Below are 21,846 nucleotides of genomic sequence, written 5' to 3' on the forward strand. Positions count from 1 at the left end.
TTTAAAAAATTAATTTTCAGATCTTCTCTTCATTCTTATTTTTAAAGCTTTGTAACTCGTTACTCTGTTCTCACTTGCGCATATCGTGTTACTTGTAATTTGTGTGTGCCGTATTCTTTGTCATTGATTGCTTATCTTTTTACTGTTTTTAATTTTAACCCCAACCCACAAATGTCAGTGAACAGAAATGTCAACTAGTTCGTATGTACATATTACAGTATGTATCCTTTCGATTTTCACGTATCATTTAATTTTTTAATTGGTAAGATAATAAAGGGTAAATTTGTGCTTAATATATCTTTGCTTTTATAGCCTGTGGATAATATTCCTCCTATTTTCGCTACTTAGAATCGCTGTTTAATAGAATTAAAATTCAATTCAATTCACAAACGTGATCACAATGAACAGCGCTTACTACACATCATATAGTGAACGGTACTTTGCTATGGTGAGTTCGTCGTAATGTGATTTGATTGTACAGTGAACCAATTGTAAAGGGGGGGGGGTGTACATTTTAATTTTAACTATTTACGTGAAACTTCGGATAATTGGGGCAGCCGCTTAATCAGGCCAAAATGCACTAGTCCCAATGTGTCCCAAATAACCGGAATGGACTGTACAAAATACAAAGCTTGTCAACTAGTGCCGACATTGGTATTGCGGCATTATTTAAAGTGTAGATAGTCCACGCTGTTCAAAATATGTATTAAAACGTAATAATTGTTTTGAAAAAATTTTCGCTTAAATTAATCAAGATTTTTATGATGTTTCCTGAAAACATTAATCTATTTCAGAACACTATAGGAAAATGTCTTGGCTTGGGGCCCCCAAAGCCTGGGGCCCCTAGGCACGTGCCTCATTGCCTTAATGGGTAATCTGCCACTGCAGACACGTATACTGCAATGAGACACTCCTAAGGCAGAGGCAACGGTGTGCTGGTAGTAGGATTATTCTGGACGGAATTCAACACACTTTCTTCCATGGCGGGAGTTTGCATCGAACGTGGTCTGCCCGCACTACTCCTGTTACCTCTAAATGACCCATAATCGCACATATTTTTATGCACACGTGCAAATAAATGGTGGTCCGGTACATGTCTGTCTGGGAAGCGTTCTCCATAAATTCATTGAGTGGCTTGTCCATTGCCCTCTGCTAACCCATACACTAGATGCATGTCTGCCAGCTCACAGTTCGCATATCGATGCATGCTCTTCGTGCGGCGACTACTGCTTGAATGAGTAAACCAGAAATGTTCCCTTTCCTCTCGTGAACTAATGAACAGCCCATGTACCGATTTATGGTGACGTTTCTGGTTATGGGTTCCTATGCTATTCACATTCCTTTAGATGTTATCTACCTCCCCTAAACGTTTGTACCAATATTTTTGAGACACCCTGTATAATGACATCCACTACATGCATAATAAACTGTTCTTAATAATTTATAAATTAATATGCATATAAGAAAATGAATATAGTAGTCTCAATAATCTAAGTTTTGCTTAATCCAAAGTGCGGAAAAATATGGCCTTAGTTGCTAATGCTCCTAAAAACAAAACAACAACAACAATCCAAAGTAATACCTTATGTATAGAAAGGTTTTTTTTTTTTTTTTTTTGTTATGAAAACCCCAAATACGAGAGGTATTAGAACCTATAGAACTTAGTACCGTACTTGGGTTGGAGGATGAAAAGACGAAAGAAGATATTTGTTGACATTAGACTTCAACTTTTGTAGAATGTAATTTTCAGGTTGTTCCAGAAAATGGCAGTTGAATGAATAAACGAGGAAGATGAAAAGTTAGTTCTGTGAGTTTGAAGTTGGACAGTAAATGGATGTTGGCTGGTGGTGGCACGTGTGTTCGGACTGTTTTGAAAGAGAGGGCGGGAATTATAGCATTAGTAGAGGCATTTGATGCAAGAAAGCAAGCTTATGCAGCATCAGCCAAAAAAAAAAAAAAAAAACCCACTTCCACTTCACCCCTCTGTTCGTTCAAAATACCTGTCCAGCTGAGCCTTAAACTTATTTAGGCTATCAACCTCCACCACAAGGGATGGCAGTCTGTTCCACCAACCAACCACCCGCTGGCTAAAGGCAAATTTCCGCACGTCTATCCTACATCTGTCTTTCCTCAATTTTAATTTATGCCCTCTCAGGTGATTTTCCTGAGCTAGAGGAAGAATCCCATCAGCATTGAGCATGCTTAAACCATTCAAGGCTTTATACACCTCTATCAGATCACCTCTCTGGTGCCTAGTCTCCAGACACTGTAATTTGCAAAACTTAAGCCTTTCTTCGAAAGAGCACCCCTTTGTTCCATTCACTAATCTTGTTGCCCTTCTCTGTACTCGTTCCAGCAGCTCTACATCCTTCTTGAAATGAGGCCTCCAGACCTGTATACAGTACTCTAGGTGTGGCCTGACCATTGCCTTGTACAATGGAATAATCACCTCCTTATCCCTGCTGGAAAAATTCCTGTATATCATTGACAACACTCCATGAGTTACTCTTGCAGCCCGTCTGCACTGCTCAGAGAACTTCACATCTGCCTGCACAATCACCCCCAAGTCCCTTTCATTCTCTACCACTGGCAGTATAGTACCACAGAGTTGATACGTTGCTCTGGGGTTGCTGTTTCCCATGTGTAGTACTTTACATTTGTCAATGTTAAACTTCATTTGCCACCTCTCAGCCCATCTGCTCAACCTTTCCAGATCCTGTTGCAGCAGTGTAGTGTCATTAGTGTCCTTGATAGAAGCCAATTCAGAAGAACAGTACCCATGGAAGTATCTGTAGAAAAGGCATGCAGCAGAAACAGTACATCTATGAGACAGTGAGTGGAGAGACTCTGTTAGAGAGTAGTCATTAATTAACCTAACTGCCCTCTTCTGAATGGAATCTAGACGCCTAAGAGAGGTTTTGGAGGTGCTGCCCCAGATGTGGGAACAATATTCCATGGTAGGGCGGATTTGCGATTTGTACACAGTGAACAGCTGTTTGGAAGAAAAGTAATGCCGAGAGCGAAAGAGAAAACCAAGTTTTTAGATGCAGAAGAAGCAATATTTGTAATGTGCTTGTGCCAAGAGAGATTAGAAGTCAGGGTAATCCCCAAAGAGATATAACATTTTGTCTAGAAATAGGAGTGTCACCAAAGATAAGCAGAGGAGCAGAAGAATCAGAGCAGAAGATATAAGACAAGACTGAGTTTTAGAAGGATTGAAATCAACTAAGTTGTCTTTGCCCCACTGGAGAATTACCTGGAGATCGGCATTAAAGGAATTGGTAGCGGATATTTGAGAAGTTGAAGCTGATGGAGCAGCGCAATATTTCTCAAAATGGAAAGTGGAATGCAATCTGCTATCATTGGCAAAACTATGGATAAGAAGGTCATTACTATACAAGAGGAAAAGAGTGGGGGAACGAACTAAACCTTGGGGGACACCAGCATTAGTGGAAAAGTTAGAAGACAGAGAGCCATCTCCCATCACCCTCAGTGAGCGATCAGAGAGAAAACTGGATAACCAATTATAAAAAACAGCTGGCAAACCATAAGATGGAAGCTTGTTCAGGAGACCTTTGTGCCAAACACGATCAAAAGCCTTTGAGATGTCAAGAGCAACTGCTTGTGTTTCCTCGAACTTTTCCATTGAATTTGTCCATAAGTGGGTAATATAAGCCAGAATATCACCAGTGGGTTGACACTGATGGAATTTATATTGGCGATCAATGATCAGATGGAAGGTTTCTAGATAGTTTAAGAGTTGGCAGTTAATTGATTTCTCCATTACTTTAGAATGAGTAGAAGTAATTGCAATCGGACGATAACTGGATGGGAGGGATTTGTCACCCTTTGGAATAAAAAAGTGAAAAAAGGCGGCAAAGAACAGGAGTAAGTTCAGAAGCACAGGTTTTGAGAACAAGTGGAGAAATACTATCAGGACCAGGAGCTTTCTTTGCATCAAGGTTCTTCCAAATCCTTCTGACATCCTTTGACGGAAGACCACAGGAGGCATTGAAGGAGCATGTTGGGAAAGGGGGGGGAGGTGTTTTACCAAGATCATTAATACAAGAGTTGGAAGAAAAATGCAATGCTAGCAGGTCCGCTTTATCAGTGGCTGAAGTGACAATAGAACATTTGGTTTTGAGAGGTGGGAGCAGAGCTGGGGAAAAGTTGTGGCCAATAGCTTTGGCAAGAGACCAGAATGCTCAGCTACCATTACAGCAAGAAGCAAGTTTTCTACTCTTAGCCTGTTCAAAATCTAGTTTGGACTGATTAATAAATGCATTACAATTGTTGTGAGCTTTGGTGTAGGCAGAAAATGAAACTGAAGAATTCGAAACATGCCAATTAGGATATGCAAAATTCTTCTCTTGAAGAGCCTTAGCACATTTATTGGAAAACCAAGGTTTAGATAAACGACAAAATTTAAAAGTGAAGTGAGGAATATAGGATTCCATTACTACAAGAATAATTTCACTGACACGATCTGAGCAAACGTTGACATCAGAAGTTTTGAAACAGTAATCCGATGAAGGAAAATAAGAAAAGAAATGTTGCAGGTCAACCCATTTTGCATTCTTGTAATGCGAAAAAATACGAGGTTGGGTATAGCCATGAGATAAAACCTCCACTGGAGAAGAGACAATCACCAAGTTGTGATCTGAGGTGCTCAATGGACCAGTCACTTCAACTGTATACTTAGAAGGATTGTTTGTGAATAAAAGATCAGGTGTGTTGGCTACATGGTTAGGACTGTCCAGTATTCTTGTAGGTAAATGAACAATCTGTTCAAGGTCATTAGTAATTGCAAAAGCCTCAGCATCTTGACCAACTATGTCAGTGTGGAAAACGGAAGCCACTATCTGGCAGAGTAGAGGTAGCAAGATTATACACTAGCTGATCCGGAAGCCTCCTAAAGTATTACCAATAGGTTCGGTCCGGTGTACTAACTAGCGGCCGGCCTGCGAATACCATTTTAGAGCTGTACCCTCGAAATGTAAGGAAGATTGGATCTCACATGGTGTTCATCATAACTTCAAAAGTCATCAGTCATACTGCATGATGGAAGAGAATGATCCTACCCAAAAGTTCCCAAAATGTATTTATAAAATAAATTAGACTTACCCTGTCTTATTCGCTACTGTCACCTTCGAAGTAGTCCCCTTGAGAGCATTAGCACCAATCCCAGACTTCTGCCATGATTTGAATGTGTCCTGAAAGGCCTTCTTCATCATAGTGTTCAGCACAAACTATGATTTGGTTTGGATATCCTCTATGCTATCAAATCTTCGACCATTCAGCTTGATTTTCATTCTTGGGAAGAAGAGGAAGAAGTTGCAGGGGGCTAAGTTAGGCGAATAAGGGGTGGGGGATGATTGTCATGTTGTTGGATGCCAAAAAACTGCACCACAGCAAGAGATGTGTGGCAGGCCAGCACGTTGTCATGATAAAGGACCCAGTTCTTTGTGCGCCACTTCTGTGGACGTTTCCTCCTGACAGCATCCCTTAACTGCCTCAGGGCATCGCAGTAGAACTTTGCATTTACAGTCTGGCCAGGAGGGATGAATTCCTTATGGATATTCCCTTCAATGTCCAAAAAAAAACAGATCAGCATGGACTCCACATTGCTCCTCACTTGTCAGGCTTTCTTTGATCGAGGTGAAGATGGGCTCTTCCACTGGGATGATTTTTGTTTGGTTTCTGGGTCATACCCATATTAAAAGATCTTCAGTTCATACGCTTTCATTCTATAACAATATTATTGTTTTAACTACATAAAGCTGGGTTTGATGAAAACTTGAAGGCATCTGAACAAAATAAAATGTTGGTTTATTATTATGGATAAAAATTAAACCTTACTCAGCTCCATGGACACATTTTCAATCCTTGGTCCTGTTAAGAAAAATAATAATAATAAAAACTGTAAAGAACTGTTATGCAACTATGATTATTTAGGTTGCTAGATGCCCTCTTAAAATACATTTTTTTATTTAAACCTGAAAATTTCTACAGCAGTTTGGGTGCTGCAAGTGATTAACAAGGCAAAAAAGTTCCCTAAGAACAATGTTATCAATGAGAGTTGGACTAGCCATGATGGGACTATTGCTGGTTTTTTCAAAGGGAAGGTGAAACTACACAAAGAAAAAAAAAAAAAAAAAAACTTTTGTGCTTTTTTTTTTTTTTTTTTATATATTTCTGCATAATGCAAATATATGTTTTATTAATGAATAAAAGTTTATTAGTTTTGAAGTAATTTTATTCTCTTAAGTGCTACATAATAAATGTATGCTCATGTATCCAGACACATAAGAATAAAAGATAACAAAACACTACGTGCTACAACATTTTGCTTGACATTTTTATGTCAAGCATAACAGGAGTTTACTTTATACATTACCAATAAGAAAGTAAGCTGTTAACTTCTGTAATCTATTTAATCTACTTACTTAAATGTGCTTGCAGTGTTTGTTCTGGGAGCAGCCCAGTATTTAACTGGGCTGCTACCAGACCAAAAGCCCAGCAGGGGACAAAGAACATGACTAAATCACTACACAAGGTGCTACCTGATAATTCAACATAGGGATATGCATCACTGGGCCTATTTGGATTAGTGTTACTTGTGTGATATCACTGGGATAGCAATCATTTTTCATTTTTTTAAAATTTTAGACAACTTGTGACTGTATTGTTCTTTTTAATGTTTACAAAAATGTCTTTTTAAGGCATTTTTCATTTGAAAATTGTTTCAGCCCTGTTATCTTCTACTTAAATGCATTTACCCCAGGGGGCTCACATCTGGTGAGTATGGGCTTGGCACACTCAGGGTCCTGAGCTCGATATCATCATTCTTCTATTTCTTGGTGATTCCCCTCCCCCCCCCTCTCTCTCTTTCTCAGGGTAACTTATTTTTTTTTGGCTGGTGCAACATAAGCCTCAGGCTTTCTTGCACCATTTAACTAATAATAATAATAATCATCACAATTGATTAGAAATATATGTTCAATCAGTTGCAAAAATCCCATTTATAATATTACATCTATTGGGAAATTCATTTCACAACATTATTTCAGTTTATAGTAAAATTTTTTGAAATGTATCTATTATTTATACAAGAAGGAATTATGGAAGATGCTAGGAGATACTGAAGCAGCAGTGCACACTAAATTATTATTTTAATCATTCTCATAAGTTGCCATATCATATTATCTGAATAATTTAATCTTACATTGATTTACTTATACTCAGCCTTACTTTTCTTTGTTGGGTCAATCCGGTCTGTATAAATATAGGTTAACACCAGCTCAAATGCTTCAGGAACAGCATCTTTTAACTTTACAACAAGAGCAGGTAAAAGTTTTTCAGGAAGTTGGTCTTGATAACTGTGGTCTGTGAGCTCTAGCTATCAGAAGATAATAATTCTCACAAATACGGTAAATTATATATTTGAAGATAAAATAATTCACATACTGATATTATTATTAATGTGAAATTAACTGCTGCTGCTGCATTAATACACAAGTCATAATACAAGGTATGGCTATTAGATAATGAGATTGTGCACACAGTCACTTCACACCAAGTGCAACCTGTGAAACAAAGGCAAAGCAGTTGAGCTTGAACCTTTCCCTAGTTGTCTACCAAGCCACATTCCAACATACTCATTCACTTAGTCAGACTGTAGAAACAGATTACCTTGTGTTTCTACAGTCTGACAGAAAAATGACAGACAAAAAAAACTGAACAATGAATCAACCTCAAATTTTTAACAAAACTAAAGGAAATACCGACTGAAAGATATGAGGTGTCAAGTTTATGGGGAAGATACTATGTCAAGAGCTTTTATGCTTGAATGAAATAAAAGATTTTTAGAAGAAGGAAAGAATGTGGAAGATGATGAAAGACCAGGCCATCCAATATTCATGAAAACTGATGAAAATGTGGACTGGATAAGGACACTGATTAGAAGTGATTGTTGTTTAAGCATTAGAATGGTTGCATCAGAACTCTATATGGACATAAAAATAGTTAGACAAATTTTAACTGAAAATTTAGGCATGAGAAAAGCGTGTGCCAAGAAAGTGCCAAAAATTTTGAATGCAGATCAAAGAATGAGAAGGCTCCAACTTTGTGAAGATGTTTTGAAAAAAATTGAAGATCTAAACTTTCTGAGTACTGTATTTACTTGTGATGAAAGTTGGCTGATCCAGAAACTAAAAGACAGTCACTGCAATGGAAGACAAAACAATCTCACAGACCAAAATAAGCAAGAATGTCAAAATCAAAAAAAAAAAAAAAAAAAAAACCAACAACACCATGCTTCTTGTTTTCTTCAAATTAAAGGAATTATTATGGCTGAATAAGTCTCAAAACAATGCTACAGCACACACAATGCACTCTCTGTTCACCAGTTTCTGACCAAAAAACAAATCCCTGCGTCGTGTGAGCATGCACCTTGCTAGCAGACTTAGTCCCCTTATAGCTTTTTTTCTTCTTTTCTCTAAACTGAAAAGTGCACTTAAGGGTTTTTCCAACCCATTTTCGGTTTGTTGCAGACATTCAGAAAAAATAAATAAATAACAGACGACGTGTTAAAAGGACTTAAAACAAAGATGACTTTCAGAAATGTTTTTGTGTTGGAAGAAACGTATGGAACAGTGTATGCAAGCCCAAGGAAATTTTGAAGGGGATAACTTGTAAGGTATGAAATATTTCATTATATTTATTTATTGCAACAGTCTCATTAATTTATAGCTACACCTTGTATGTTCAAAAATAGATGAAAAATATCAACTTGGGAAACTGACTTGGAACCAAATAAGATAAAAATTACTGATTAAAGCTTTATTCCAAAGATTTTATTTAGTAGTTATTGCATGGAAATTGTAGCATAAGAAAGTGTACTATTATAGCACAGTACCCAGTAGCGTAGCTACCCTTTTTCGGGCAAGGAGGCAAAGAACATGTTCAGGCCCCTACTTAATTAATGAAAATTGTAAAAAGAGGAGACAGCCAAAGACGCCAGGCCCAGAGGCAATTGCCCTGCCTTCCTACATGGTAGTTACGCCACTGACAGTACCCCATGGCTTAGAGTTCAACCTGTTTTAGCACTTTCTTTTACCTACTGCAGGCAGGGCTGCCGCAAGTGGGTAGGCAAGGTAAGCATCAGTTCAGGAGGGCACCCAAAAATTTGAAGTATACAACTCGAACCTCTGTTTAACAAACTTCTTTATAGAGAAATTTTCTATTTAGCGGTTTTTTTAAAAATTCCCCTGGGTAATTACATTCATAATAGTTTCAGTAGAACGAAGAAAATTTCCATATAATGAACGGATTACGAGACACTTTACTGAGAACGCATTGTTCACAACTCTGGCCTTCAGGCAATTGAGTCAATCGCTGCTGCTGCTAAGCACAAATTAAAAGCCAAAGGGATTACCATTCTGCAACTTAGCATTACTCTTAAAACCTAACCAACTGCCTGTCCCACATACCCAGAAGTTGCGCTAGTCATCTGATTGGTAAACGTTTACCAGTATTCAACATGGCAGGCAAATAATTCATTTGAAATAAATACAGTACATGAAATTGCAGACATGTTAAGTTGCTTATCTAGATCTGTGTTTTATATTTATATTTTGCAATTATAAAATCTTCTTTTTCTTCAAGTTCTCTACCCTCAGGCAGGTTCAGGGGCACCATGCTTTTCTATCTTGTGCTATATTTTTAATTCCTGTGTAATTTCCTCTTATCATCCAATCAATCACTCCTTCTCCCAACAGTTCTCTTCCCACATATTTACCCCTCAATCCCTTTCCTCTACATGCTTTCTTTTCTCAATACATGTCCTATAAAGTTATTGTCTCCTTCTTAATTCTTTACTAACGTTCTCTCTTCTACTTTCCTCAAAATCTCATTACTCACTCTGTTCACCCATTTTGCCCTTTCCATTCACACCCACACCCACATTTCGACAGCTTCTAGCCGCCTGATCTCCTCTCTTCCCAGCGTCTATATCTCTGAGCCAAAAAGTACAACAGTCCATATTAATGTTTTCACCATTTGCTTTCTTAATGCCTTCTTGAAATTTCTTCTCAATAATTCTTTTCTATTACTAAATGCCTCTTTGCCCATTGCAATTCTTGTTTTTATTTCTCCAATCATGCTTCCCAAGTACCTGTATCTGTCGACCTGTTCGAATATTATTCCATCTACTCTTTGAAATTAACATTGGTTTTATTGCTGTTATTACTCTTGGTTTTATTACTCTTTTTGTGCTGTTCAAGATGTCCAAGGAGCTCTGTAATTCTTCATTATTAGCAATCAATATATAGTCATTTGAAAGTCTTATTGTCTTTATCTTCTCCTCTCCTACTTTTACACCTCCTTTCAGCTCTTCTTTGAATTCTTTCATCAGTGATTCTGTGTATGGATCAAATAGTATGGGGGGGACATGGAACATCCTTGCCTTACACCCCTACCAATGGGAAATCACGGAATATTTTCAAGAAAATAGAACAGAAGCATTCAAAAAATTCTCGATTCAGCTAATAATATGGCTACTATCATTGGCATTGCAGCTTAGTTTCCAGAAGTAAACACTGCAAGGAAAAGATCGAAAAGACGTCATTTTGATTATGAAAGCAGAGAGGTATTCGGGATTTACAACAAAATTTAAAAATTAATTTTTTTTTTCAAATTATGGATACAATTTTCTCTTAACTGAAAGGTTTAGAAATATGAAACAACATGTAGAAATATTTAAAATGCAATTCTTGTGTTTAACATGTAAATCTTTGCAAAGATTTAAGAAATTGTTATATGACCATTTTTTTTTCATAATATTTCTGAATTAAAAAAAAAAATGGTCATATAACAATTTCTTAAATCTTTGCAAAGGTTTACATGTGAAATTAAGTTTTTTTTTTTTTTTTTTGGTAGTTATTGGTACATCGGCTTCTGTGGCCATAGTGCACCTCGAGAGGTTTTTTGCAGTACTTTGATCCAAGCCCGAGGCGGGATTCGAACCCGCAACCTTTGGGTTGCCAGGCAGGCGCTTTACCCACCCGGCTAGCTCGGACGGCTGTGAAATTAAGTGACATTGATCGTAATGAGTCTGATATTGATGGTTTAGCTTTACTGAAGAACTTAACAGTATTTCAAATTTATATTAGAGACAGTATTACTCCATCTGAAGTCTTACAATATATTTTTAAAAACAATTTTAAATTTAGCAGTTGCATTACGAATTTATGCAAATGAGGAGAACAAAGAGTGCGCTTACCAAGAAAGGCTTAAGTTCTGCAAATTGCAGCATCTGGTGACTAGACGCCTGTGAGGTAGCAATTATAACTGCTGCATTGCAGATATATGGTAGACGCAAGTATATTCGTTTCTGGGAGATTAGTTTTGATCTTGATTTCCAAAGTAGGTTACTAAGGGGATTAGCTTTTAGTTTCTAATTCATAAGTTGGTCTCTCATTGGTTGGAAACTCATCAAGATAGAACCAGTTTGACAGAAGTTACCAGAACTAAATTTAAGCCTTATTCAGTATAGTACAATAATTGTAGTAATTTCGGTTCAATTTTTAAGGGAAAAAATTTTGAACAAAATTCACTAGTGCTTATTGTGATAATTTTGTTATTTAAATCTTTATTTTCTATTATTTAAATTATGATTCCACCTAGAAAACTACATAACATGTTGCAGAATGTCAAGACTGACAGGGTAATTGTCACTGACGATTCACCTGCAAGTTAAAATAAAGTAAAAAATAAAATAAAAAAAAGTAAAATAAAAACTTTTTTTATGGCCTTTTCTCTTTTACTTGCTACTGCATGTATGCAGAACTTTCTCTAGCTGAATGGAGATTTTTTCTGTGTGCTACATGTAGAGAGTGCGATGATCTTAAATTACAACTCAATGTGCTATTACACAAGATTGAGTCTCTGAGATCACAAGTTGATGTCCTAAAAAAATTCAAACTGGGAGCTTGAAAGAGACCTATGTGTCTAATTTTAAATTGAGTGAAGTTCGCCTGAGTTTGTCCCCAAGGACTGATCAGGGCAGGGTGCTTTGATTCCACAGGAGATAGTTTTACTTGGGGGATTCAATTATAAGGGATACCAAAAAATATATTCTGTAATAACACATAAATGAGAACTTACATCAGCTCAATTTTTCCTACGTTCTATTAATATTTTAGAAACTAACAAGGAGTTACCTTTCATTCAGTCAGTAGGATTTCTTCTTTACCAATGCTCCTTATGCGAATAAATTACGAAATGATACATTAAAACCAGATTACATAATTTAAAACTCATAATGTGTTCCTCACTATTGACACAAAAATTCCTCCCTCCTTTTTAGTGCATTTTAAATTCATTGTTTTATCATACTTTTATCTCATTTTAATAGTATTTCTTTCGTATTTCAAATTCGCGTTTATGACAAAATGTCTTCCTTCACTAAAGGTTGCATGGGGTTTTTGATATTTCTAGGGTCAGGTTGGGGTTCACCACTGTGATCCTGGAGTATTGGACTGCCCGTGTGTCAATAGTGAAGAACACATTATGAGTTTTAAATTATTTTAAATTATGTAATCTGGTTTTAATGTATCATTTCGTAATTTATTCGCGTAAAGAAGAAATCCCACTGACTGAATAAAAGGTAACTCCTTGTTTATTTATAAAAATTCTGTAATAAAGACAGATGGAACATAACCAGAGTATATCTGCTATGTTTGAGTCATAATCCCAACAGTTATAATACTGACAGCCATAATCCTGACGAAAAATAATCCAGACGAGCCAAAATCCCAAAACACTATAATACCAACAGCTAATAAAATTATGGTGTTTTGTGTTTATTAGTATTAGTATTAGTATTAGTAACGGCCGTATGGTGCAAGAAAGCCTATGGCTTATGCTGCACCAGCCAAAAAAAAAAAAAAAAAAACCGAACAAAACAATGATATAAACAAAAATTAAATAAATAAATAAATAATAATAATTAATAAATAAATAAAAATAAAATGAAATTAAAAATAAATAAAAAGGAAATTAATCCTATCATCCTATGCGCTTCCCTTACCCGAAAGTACTATCCAGATGACCTTTGAATTTCCCCAAACTGTCGGCCTCTACCACCCATGAAGGCAACTTATTCCAATAATTTATAACTCGCTGGCTAAAATAAAACTTCCTGCAGTCCAATCTAAACATTTCCCCCCGTAACTTGAATTTATGTCCCCTAGTTCTAGCATCATTTATAATCTTGAAAATTTCGTCCTCATTCATTTTACTGATGCCTCTCAGAGCCTTAAACACCTCAATCAAATCTCCTCTAAGGTGTCTAGTTTCCAAACTCTGCAACCCACATATTCGAAGTCTTTCTTCATAAGGACACCCTTTTGCCGATCTCACCAGGCGAGTTACCCTTCTTTGCACCCTTTCAAGAAGCTCGATGTCTTTCTTTAGGTGCGGTCTCCATACTTGAACACAGTATTCCAAGTGTGGTCTAACATAAGCCTAACATAATGGGATTATCACGTCCCTATCTCTACTTGCAAAAGTTCGATAGATCATCGATAGGACACCATGGGCCTTCCTTGCAACCTGTTTACAATGCTCAGAGAATTTCATGTCTGACCGTATCGTAACACCCAAGTCCCTTTCCTCCAGTACTGGGTTTAGTTGAACTCCACCAAGTGAATAAGTTATTTTGGGATTACTGTTTCACAGGTGTAATACCTTACACTTTGTTGGATTAAAGCGCAGCTGCCATTTTTCTGACCATTCTTGAAGTCTATCTAGGTCTCTCTGAAGAAGCTCAGCTTGACAGTGATCATTAACTACTCTACCAATTTTAACATAATCTGCAAATTTAGACATCACGCCCTCTATCCCTTCATCAATGTCGTTTATGAAAATTAAAAACAACAGTGGTCCTAATACTGATCCTTGGGGAACCCCACTTCTTACATCAACCCAAGCTGAGGAATAGCCATTTATCACAACCCTCTGCCTCCTGCCCTGAAGCCATCCTTCTATCCATCTAAGGATTTTCCCAGTGATTCCAACCTGTTATAGCTTATAAAGCAACCGCTCATGTGGGACTGAGTCAAAAGCTTTTCTGAAATCTAAATAAACAATGTCGAAATTATTCCCTAAATCCAGCTCGTGAGTGACCCTTTCGAAATAGCGAACCAGATTTGTTAAACATGATTTTCCCTTTACAAAACCATGCTGAGTATCCTTGAGAATTTCAATTCGATCCAAATGATCCTGAATTCCACCCTTGATCTCCATGATTTTCCCTACTACCGAAGTCAGACTGACAGGTCGATAATTTCCCACTTCACTTTTAGAGCCACCCTTATGTATGGGAGATACATTTGCACTTTTCCAATCCAAGGGAATCTCCCCAGAGTCTAGTGATGCTCGCATAACCAGCCTCAGTGGTTCAATGCACTCGCTTGCCGCCTCTCTCAAGATTATAGGGTATATTCCATCAACTCCAGGAGCCTTACTGGTCTGTAGGCTTGAAAGTTTTTTCATTAAATAATCTTGCGAAATTTCAATATCATTAATTACATATTTTTTAACTTCGCTCCCACAATTTCCCATTGCCACAAAAGGCTTTTCATTTGTAAATATCGACGCAAAATAACTGTTGAGTTCATCTGCAACGGCAGCTGGTGTATTTATTACTATCCCCTTTCCCTTACGTAAAGGTCCGATCTGGTTTGTCCTGCTCTTCTTGGCATTTATATATGTGAAGAATTCTTTATCCCCCCTCTTTGCTCTGTTTGCTAGTGATTTCTCATAAACTGCCTTTGCCTGTCGAACCTTTTCTGTGGCTCTATTACACATCACCTTGTAGCTGTTATAGGCTTCAGTACTTTTTATTGCTCTGTAACTTTTCCATGCCACCTTTTTCTGCTCAAGTAATGTGGCAACTTCACTATTCATCCAACTTGGAACCCTTCTCGTGGAGTATTTTTTTAATGGTATATACGCATTCAAGGCATCTGTGATTAATGTTTTAAAAGCGTACCACAGTTCAATTGTATTCATTCTCTGCGCGATATCTACCCAGTTAATAGAGGCCATGTAGTACCTTAAGGCATCATAATTTCCTTTTCTGAAATTAAAACCCATTCCTTTGCCTTTTACTTCTGCTACCTCTCTCGTCATCATCCACCGTAGAACTCCGTGATCACTTCCTGCTACTGGTTCCTCTACTGTCAGCCCTGTTATGTCATCTGATTCATGTGTGATGATGAGGTCTAGGATATTCTTTTCTCTAGTACTTTCCCTGACATGTTGATACAAATAACAGTCATCTAGTTGATTTAAAAATTTTGTTCCCCATGTCGAGTTTCCTTCCCATTTACTCCAATCAATTAGAGGCAAATTGAAATCACCCATAATAAGACATTGACGCTTACTTGCCCATTCCATTTGCATGTAGAGGCTTTTGTCATAGTCTTCACAATCACCTGGTCTATAGATTACTCCTACTCGCATTGTACCTTTGTTTCCAACTATCTCACACCATACAGACTCTATACTAGCATGTGAAATGTCTGAATCCGGGAAAGCTATCGTCGCACTCAGGCTGCTTCTGATAAGAAGCATTACCCCACCACCCCCTCTATCTACTCTATCCTTCCTAAATACATTATACAAGCCGTACTGAAACTCATCATCCCCAATCTCCGGGTGGCACCACGTCTCTGTAAGCCCTATTATGTCCGCGTTACTTGTTTTAACCAGCAGTTCGAATTCGCTCATTTTATTGACGACACTTCTAATGTTACTGTATAAACAATTAAGATTTACTGTTCTTGTATATTTAACAACCCTAACACAACCCTTGAAGTTTTTTAGGCTCTCTTCCCTGATATTAGCTACCCGCTCACGTGAAACGTCTTTGGCCCCAGAACATCTAGATAATACGTCCAGTTGGGGTAATAGATAAGAACTCTTAAGGTATGTGCAAGAGTTACATTGACCAATATTATCCGATAAACGCGTGTCAGTATTACCCACATCCCCCCTAACTAGCAGTTTCCCTGAGCCTTTAAGGTATCCTCAATAATACTGGCAAAAACTTTTGCACCACCTTTGTTTAAGTGTATCCCGTCTCTACAAAACAAATTCCTTCTATCTACAAGTGTGGGCCATGCTGATAGAAATTTATCCCCTAAAGCCTTGCAGATTCCTTCAAATCTTGAGTTAATCCACAAGGCTCTTAACATATAATCCCTCCTATCGTGTCTGGGCAGAATTGCAGACACATAGACATTATGGCCTAGCTCGCGACATTTCCTCAGCATGGTCCTGTATTTTTCCAACAAATCGTCAGATCGTGTACGTTTAATATTATTTGTGAATGGCCAATTATTGTGGCCAATTCTTAATAACAACAAATAAAAAAAAGAAAGAAAAAAAAAATCAAATGGAAATTTAAAACTTAACTTTATTCTGGAGTTTTATATTTACACTGGTTTTACACTTTTTTTTTTTTTTTTTTTTAATGAAAACCCCAAACACAAAAGGTATCAAAACCTACAATACTTAGTACCATGCATGGATTGAAGGAGATAGGAGAGGGAATGATGGAAACTTTGCTTTGGAGACTAAATGGGTTTAACCACTTCAAGCCTCCAATAAGCAAAGTGGAGATATTGCACTGGTTGATGAGAGACATCCACCATCTAGTATTAGTATTAATAAGTATTAATACTAATACTAAAAAACCTAAAATTAAAATTAAAAACCTACAATACTTAGTACCATGCATGGGTTGAATGAGATAGGAGAGGGAATGATGGAAACTTTGCTTTGGAGACTAAATGGGTTTAACCACTTCCAGCCTCCAATAAGCAAAGTGGGGGTATTGCACTAGTTGATGAGAGACATCCACCACCTAGTATTAATAAGTATTAGTATTATATTACTAGTATTATATGCCAGATACATTAAATTCTTCTGAAATTTCATCAGATGGAATAAATGGCAAGGCAAACAAATGATGCAGCATTAAATTAAACTCTCTGTTAGCATCGCATCGAGATGCTGATCCACTCACTTGCCAATTCTTGATCAATTAATACTGGCTTCAGTTCATTTTCTTCAGCAAATTCCATCATATCTTGAAATAAATATTAATAACTTTCTTCATTCTTCTTGGTCACTAACACATAAACTAAGGGTAGAATATGGTAATTTCTAGAACCAACTGGTGCATTTGGCCGATAAAAAAATTTTGAGAACAGTTTTGAATGTATCATCCATAATCCAATATTGAGCCTGTGATAAATGTTGAATTACTTTTGTTGTAAAAACTAAAATTCTTTCCTCTCCCAATACAGAATTTCTAACCAGAAATGGATCACCATTTAATGTTTCACACAAAGCAATTGGAATATCAATTTCATCCAATGATTTTGGCTGTGCTGGTCATTCAGCTTTTCTCACTCATTTTATTTTCTTGCATAGAGTGTTTTTTGTTGACATATACAGTTGAATCTGTTGAGGGATGGAAAAGTGTTGGTTTGAATAATCTGACATGGCAGATTTTTTTTTGCATCTTAATTTGGCCAATAATTTTTGCAACAGCAACACTTGATTCTAGAGAACAATTTACAAACTTTTGAAGACTATGTTACCCATTCAAATATTTTGTCATTGCTTTACCTTTACAAACATCTGAATTTCTTCTTTCAAAAAACTAATAATAAACATCGTCTCGATGTTTATTATTAGTTTTTTACCATTAAATATTCACACGTATTAATTTTGTTCATCCTTTTTTGAGATGAAACGATTTCACAAATTTCATCCATTTCAACAAGAGGGATGAACCAACACTATGGTTTTTCTTCTACATGCTTTTATATAGGTCTGCCATCCTACCAACCATAATTCTTTTTCAACAGATTTCTCAAAAGGAAATATCCCAATAAATGAGAACAATGATCACAAAAAAGAAAAAAAAAAAAAAAACCTTTTATTTCTTGGTATTAACAGATATTATATGGCTATTGGAATTCTGGTTTGTCAGAATTATGGTTGCAATCTGTTTGACAGGTGCAAATATAGGTGGATATTAACAGTTAGTTTTTAAGGGTAATAAAAGGGGTACAGGGTACTAATGATTGAAAACAAATGAACAGATGACTTGGTCAAAAAGCATAAGGTCATGCTGGGAAAACGTCAGAAAAGACAATGTTCTTTTGTTTGCAATTATGAACAGACATGATAAGAAGTAACATATGATCAAAGCCTTGTCAATTAACTTTTGTCTTGAAAGACTGCATGATATTTGTGGGGGGAGGGATTTTTTTCAGAATGGCCTGCCCCAATTAATAGAAGAAATTTCTTTTGAAAAGATGGAATTCATTTGAACAGAGGACTGACATTGTATAAAAACATTATGGGAATCCTGTTGTCTCGAAACTTTACTAGACATGTTGGACAGACAATATTCATAAAATTGGACAAATGATAACTTATTGTGATTTTCTCTTGTAGAGAATCTGTGTCCTCATTTTGAATTTAAATCAATGTTTTGAATTTAACCCAAATAAGAATAGAATAATAAATATAATATATAGGATACTGAGAAATATTATATTTTAAGTCAGGAAATCTCTTACCTGGGATTTTTTTTTTTTTTTCCGAGAATAACTGCACCTACGGAAGATGTAATTGGAATAGATGGAAATTATTTAAAAGACCTGCTTAACAATGGAATAAGCTTGCAACAGGACAAAGGAATAAAAGCAAGCTTTGACCCTAAATCCATGCATGGTGAGAATAATTGGAAGTATAATGGGAAATAATTACCTGAAGCGTGATGGGGCTTTTTGTTTATACCATCTCCAAAAGTTTGCTAATAGTTTGGGAATTTGAAAATCTATGGATTTAGAACAGCTTAAAGGTCTTTTAGAGGAAAGAGTAAGAAAGTTTCCACTCGGAAATCCGGGTGCATGACTACCCATCCCCATTAGAAGAGGTCCTGAATGGAGGGGGGGGGTGTTATGTTTTGTTATTAAATTTGAACTTGTAGGATATTTGTTTTAGATCAGACTCCTCTGAAGTTATTATTGGTCAATGTATGTTTATTGACTTGTTTGTTGATCTTATTGCTAGTTTCACTGGTTTCTAACTTAAATTTTGTCTTGTCTCTTTTGTGTCTAAGATTTCTTGAATTAAAATATAATATTTCTAAATTTTAACATTTCTCAATGTCCTATATATTATATTTATTATTCTATTCTTATTTGGTTTAAGTTCAAAACATTGATTTAAATTCAAAATGAGGACACAGATTCTCTACAAGAGAAAATCACAAATAAGTTACCATTTGTCCGATTTTACAAATATTAGTGGGTCTCAATCGCACAAGTTGCCTGTCCAACCCTGAACAGAGGATGTGAAAAGGTTCAGGAAAACTGCTAATTAGAATGGGAGAAGGGGGGTCAGGGCAGGTGGACAGAAGTACTCACATCCTCCCTGTGAGTACTTCTGTCCATCCTCATGAACATAAGGAGAAAAACTGAAATAAGTTCACAAACCACTGGGAAAATCCTGTTTAAGTAACTATAAGGATTGCATCAGAGTTGCAAAAGGCCAAAAGATACAAAATGCAATTTGTTTATATAGTAATGCCAGGAGTATTGTAAATAACTTTTTTAAGCTTTCGCTATCCTTTACTAGTCTATTAACACGGTACTTGAAGATCTCTAAAAATTTCGTATTGTCAAAATAACTTAAACGAATTTGAGCTTTTGATTAAACCAATCATTGCTGACATTATTGGACTAATGGAGGCATGGTGTCATCCAGAGATAGGAAGAATTCTCTGAGGAGTATGACAAAAATCTCTAGAGGAAATTGAATAGGCGCCAAGTGTGATTGTGTCATTATAGGTAACTTCAATCTACATCTTATAGATTGGAAATTGCAGATAGGCAATAGAGGCAATAATTTTGAATATTCCAAATCTGGAAGATTCCAAAATGTCAGAGAAAGTAGAAGGGACTCATATCCTCAATGTGGTTTTCACCAAACCATACCCAAAATTTTAGAGTACAGGAACAACTAGTAAGTAAAATAAAGTGCACACCACCCATTCTATGAGTACGATGTCAGAAAATGGGTTGAGCAAAAATATTTCTGTAGCCAAGAGAAAAGGGGAGGGCAACAATTTCAAGAGAGAAGGTGACTATAATGGATTCATGTGTTCCCTTGGCTCTATATTACAGAAATAAATATAAGTTGAGAACAAGAGTTCATTATGGGAAATGTTCAAAGAATACTTGGGAAGCTACCAATATTTGTACAGAAGTTAAATAAAAGAAAGATGACAAGGGTTTAACTGAGCAAAATAAAAAAGATAATGATTTATTTGAGTTGGACAAAACTAAAGAAGTGGTAAGGCAGGTATGAGAAAAAGAAATCACTAGCAAAGAGAACTTTTAACTGTCTTACCCCTTCAGTGGCCTTTTCAACTGATATGCTTATACTACCTATATAAATCAGTACATCACAATGGTCTATAACAATCCTATGCTTTTTTCATTTGTTGGATAAGTCTTAGAAAGCCCAGCAGAAGTGGCAGACAACTTGAATAAGTACTTTAAAATGGTCTTTACAGTTGAAGACCACAAAGAATCACTGAGAAGGAGTTAAACTGTTGAAAATTAAGCGATGTCAATCATGGAGATTAAAGGAGAGAAACTACTGATGGTGAGGCTCCAGGAATGAATGGACACACACCAGCTACATATAAATGTATTACCGGCACACTATTTCTCTGTACAGTTGTTTATTGTATTCATCAGGGTCATTAGGCCGATAACATACTCTAACTCTAATTTTTGTTTTTCCAGTACTTATGTCACGCCAAACTGACTCAACATTGCACTGTCCACCCATGTCAGTTGGATGCACTACCTTAGATTTTATATGTTTCTTAACTAACAGCATTACCCCTCCTCCCTTTCTATCACTTCTGTACACATTGTACTCTCCAAATTCCAATTCTGCATTCCTTATCTCTGTGTGCCACTAATTCTCTGATATCACAACAATATACACCTTTGATGTCTTGACCTGTAATTTCAATTCGTCAAATTTATTTACTATACACTCCCAGAATTGGTGTACATGCAAGTATTAGCATTAGCATTAGTAGAAGCATTTGATGCAAGAAAGCAAGCTTATGCAGCATCAGCCAAAAAAAAAAAACCACTCCCACTTCACCCCTCTGTTCGTTCAAAATACCTGTCCAGCTGAACCTTAAACTTATTTAGGCTATCAACTTCCACGACAAGGGATGGAAGTCTGTTCAACCAACCAACCACTCGCTGGCTAAAGGCAAATTTCCGCACGTCTATCCTACATCTGTCTTTCCTCAATTTGAATTTATGCCCTCTCAGGTGATTATTCTGAGCGAGAGGAAGAATCCCATCAACATTGAGCATGCTCAAACCATTCAATGCTTTATACACCTCTATCAGATCACCTCGCTGGTGCCTAGTCTCCAGACACTGTAATTTGCAAAACTTAAGCCTTTCTTCGTAAGAGCATCCCTTTGTTCCATTCACTAATCTTGTTGCCCTTCTCTGTACTCGTTCCAGCAGCTCTACATCCTTCTTGAAATGAGGCCTCCAGGCCTGCATACAGTACTCTAGGTGTGGCCTGACCATTGCCTTATACAAGGGAATAATCACCTCCTTATCCCTGCTAGAAAAATTCCTATATATCATTGACAATACACCATGAGCTACTCTTGCAGCCCGTCTGCACTGCTCAGAGAACTTCATATCTGCC

The 21,846-nt window shown here is 36.7% G+C and overlaps 1 protein-coding gene across 5 annotated transcripts in view; it reads right to left on the reverse strand.

Moving 5' to 3' along the window:
* Lztr1 (Leucine zipper like transcription regulator 1) overlaps positions 1 to 21,846 on the reverse strand; it is a 609,234-nt gene that overhangs the window by 181,696 nt on the left and 405,692 nt on the right. For all 5 annotated transcript variants that reach the window (XM_090374223.1, XM_090374222.1, XM_090374224.1 and 2 more), the window contains one exon: positions 7,252 to 7,399. In XM_090374223.1, coding sequence (XP_090230349.1) covers positions 7,252 to 7,399 — 148 coding nt within the window. The remainder of the gene's footprint in view (positions 1 to 7,251; positions 7,400 to 21,846) is intronic.

Source organism: Mastigoproctus giganteus, chromosome 5, assembly GCF_048544385.1.
Source record: "Mastigoproctus giganteus isolate SK-2022 chromosome 5, ASM4854438v1, whole genome shotgun sequence".
In the NCBI taxonomy this organism is placed as follows: Eukaryota; Metazoa; Arthropoda; class Arachnida; order Uropygi; family Thelyphonidae; genus Mastigoproctus; species Mastigoproctus giganteus.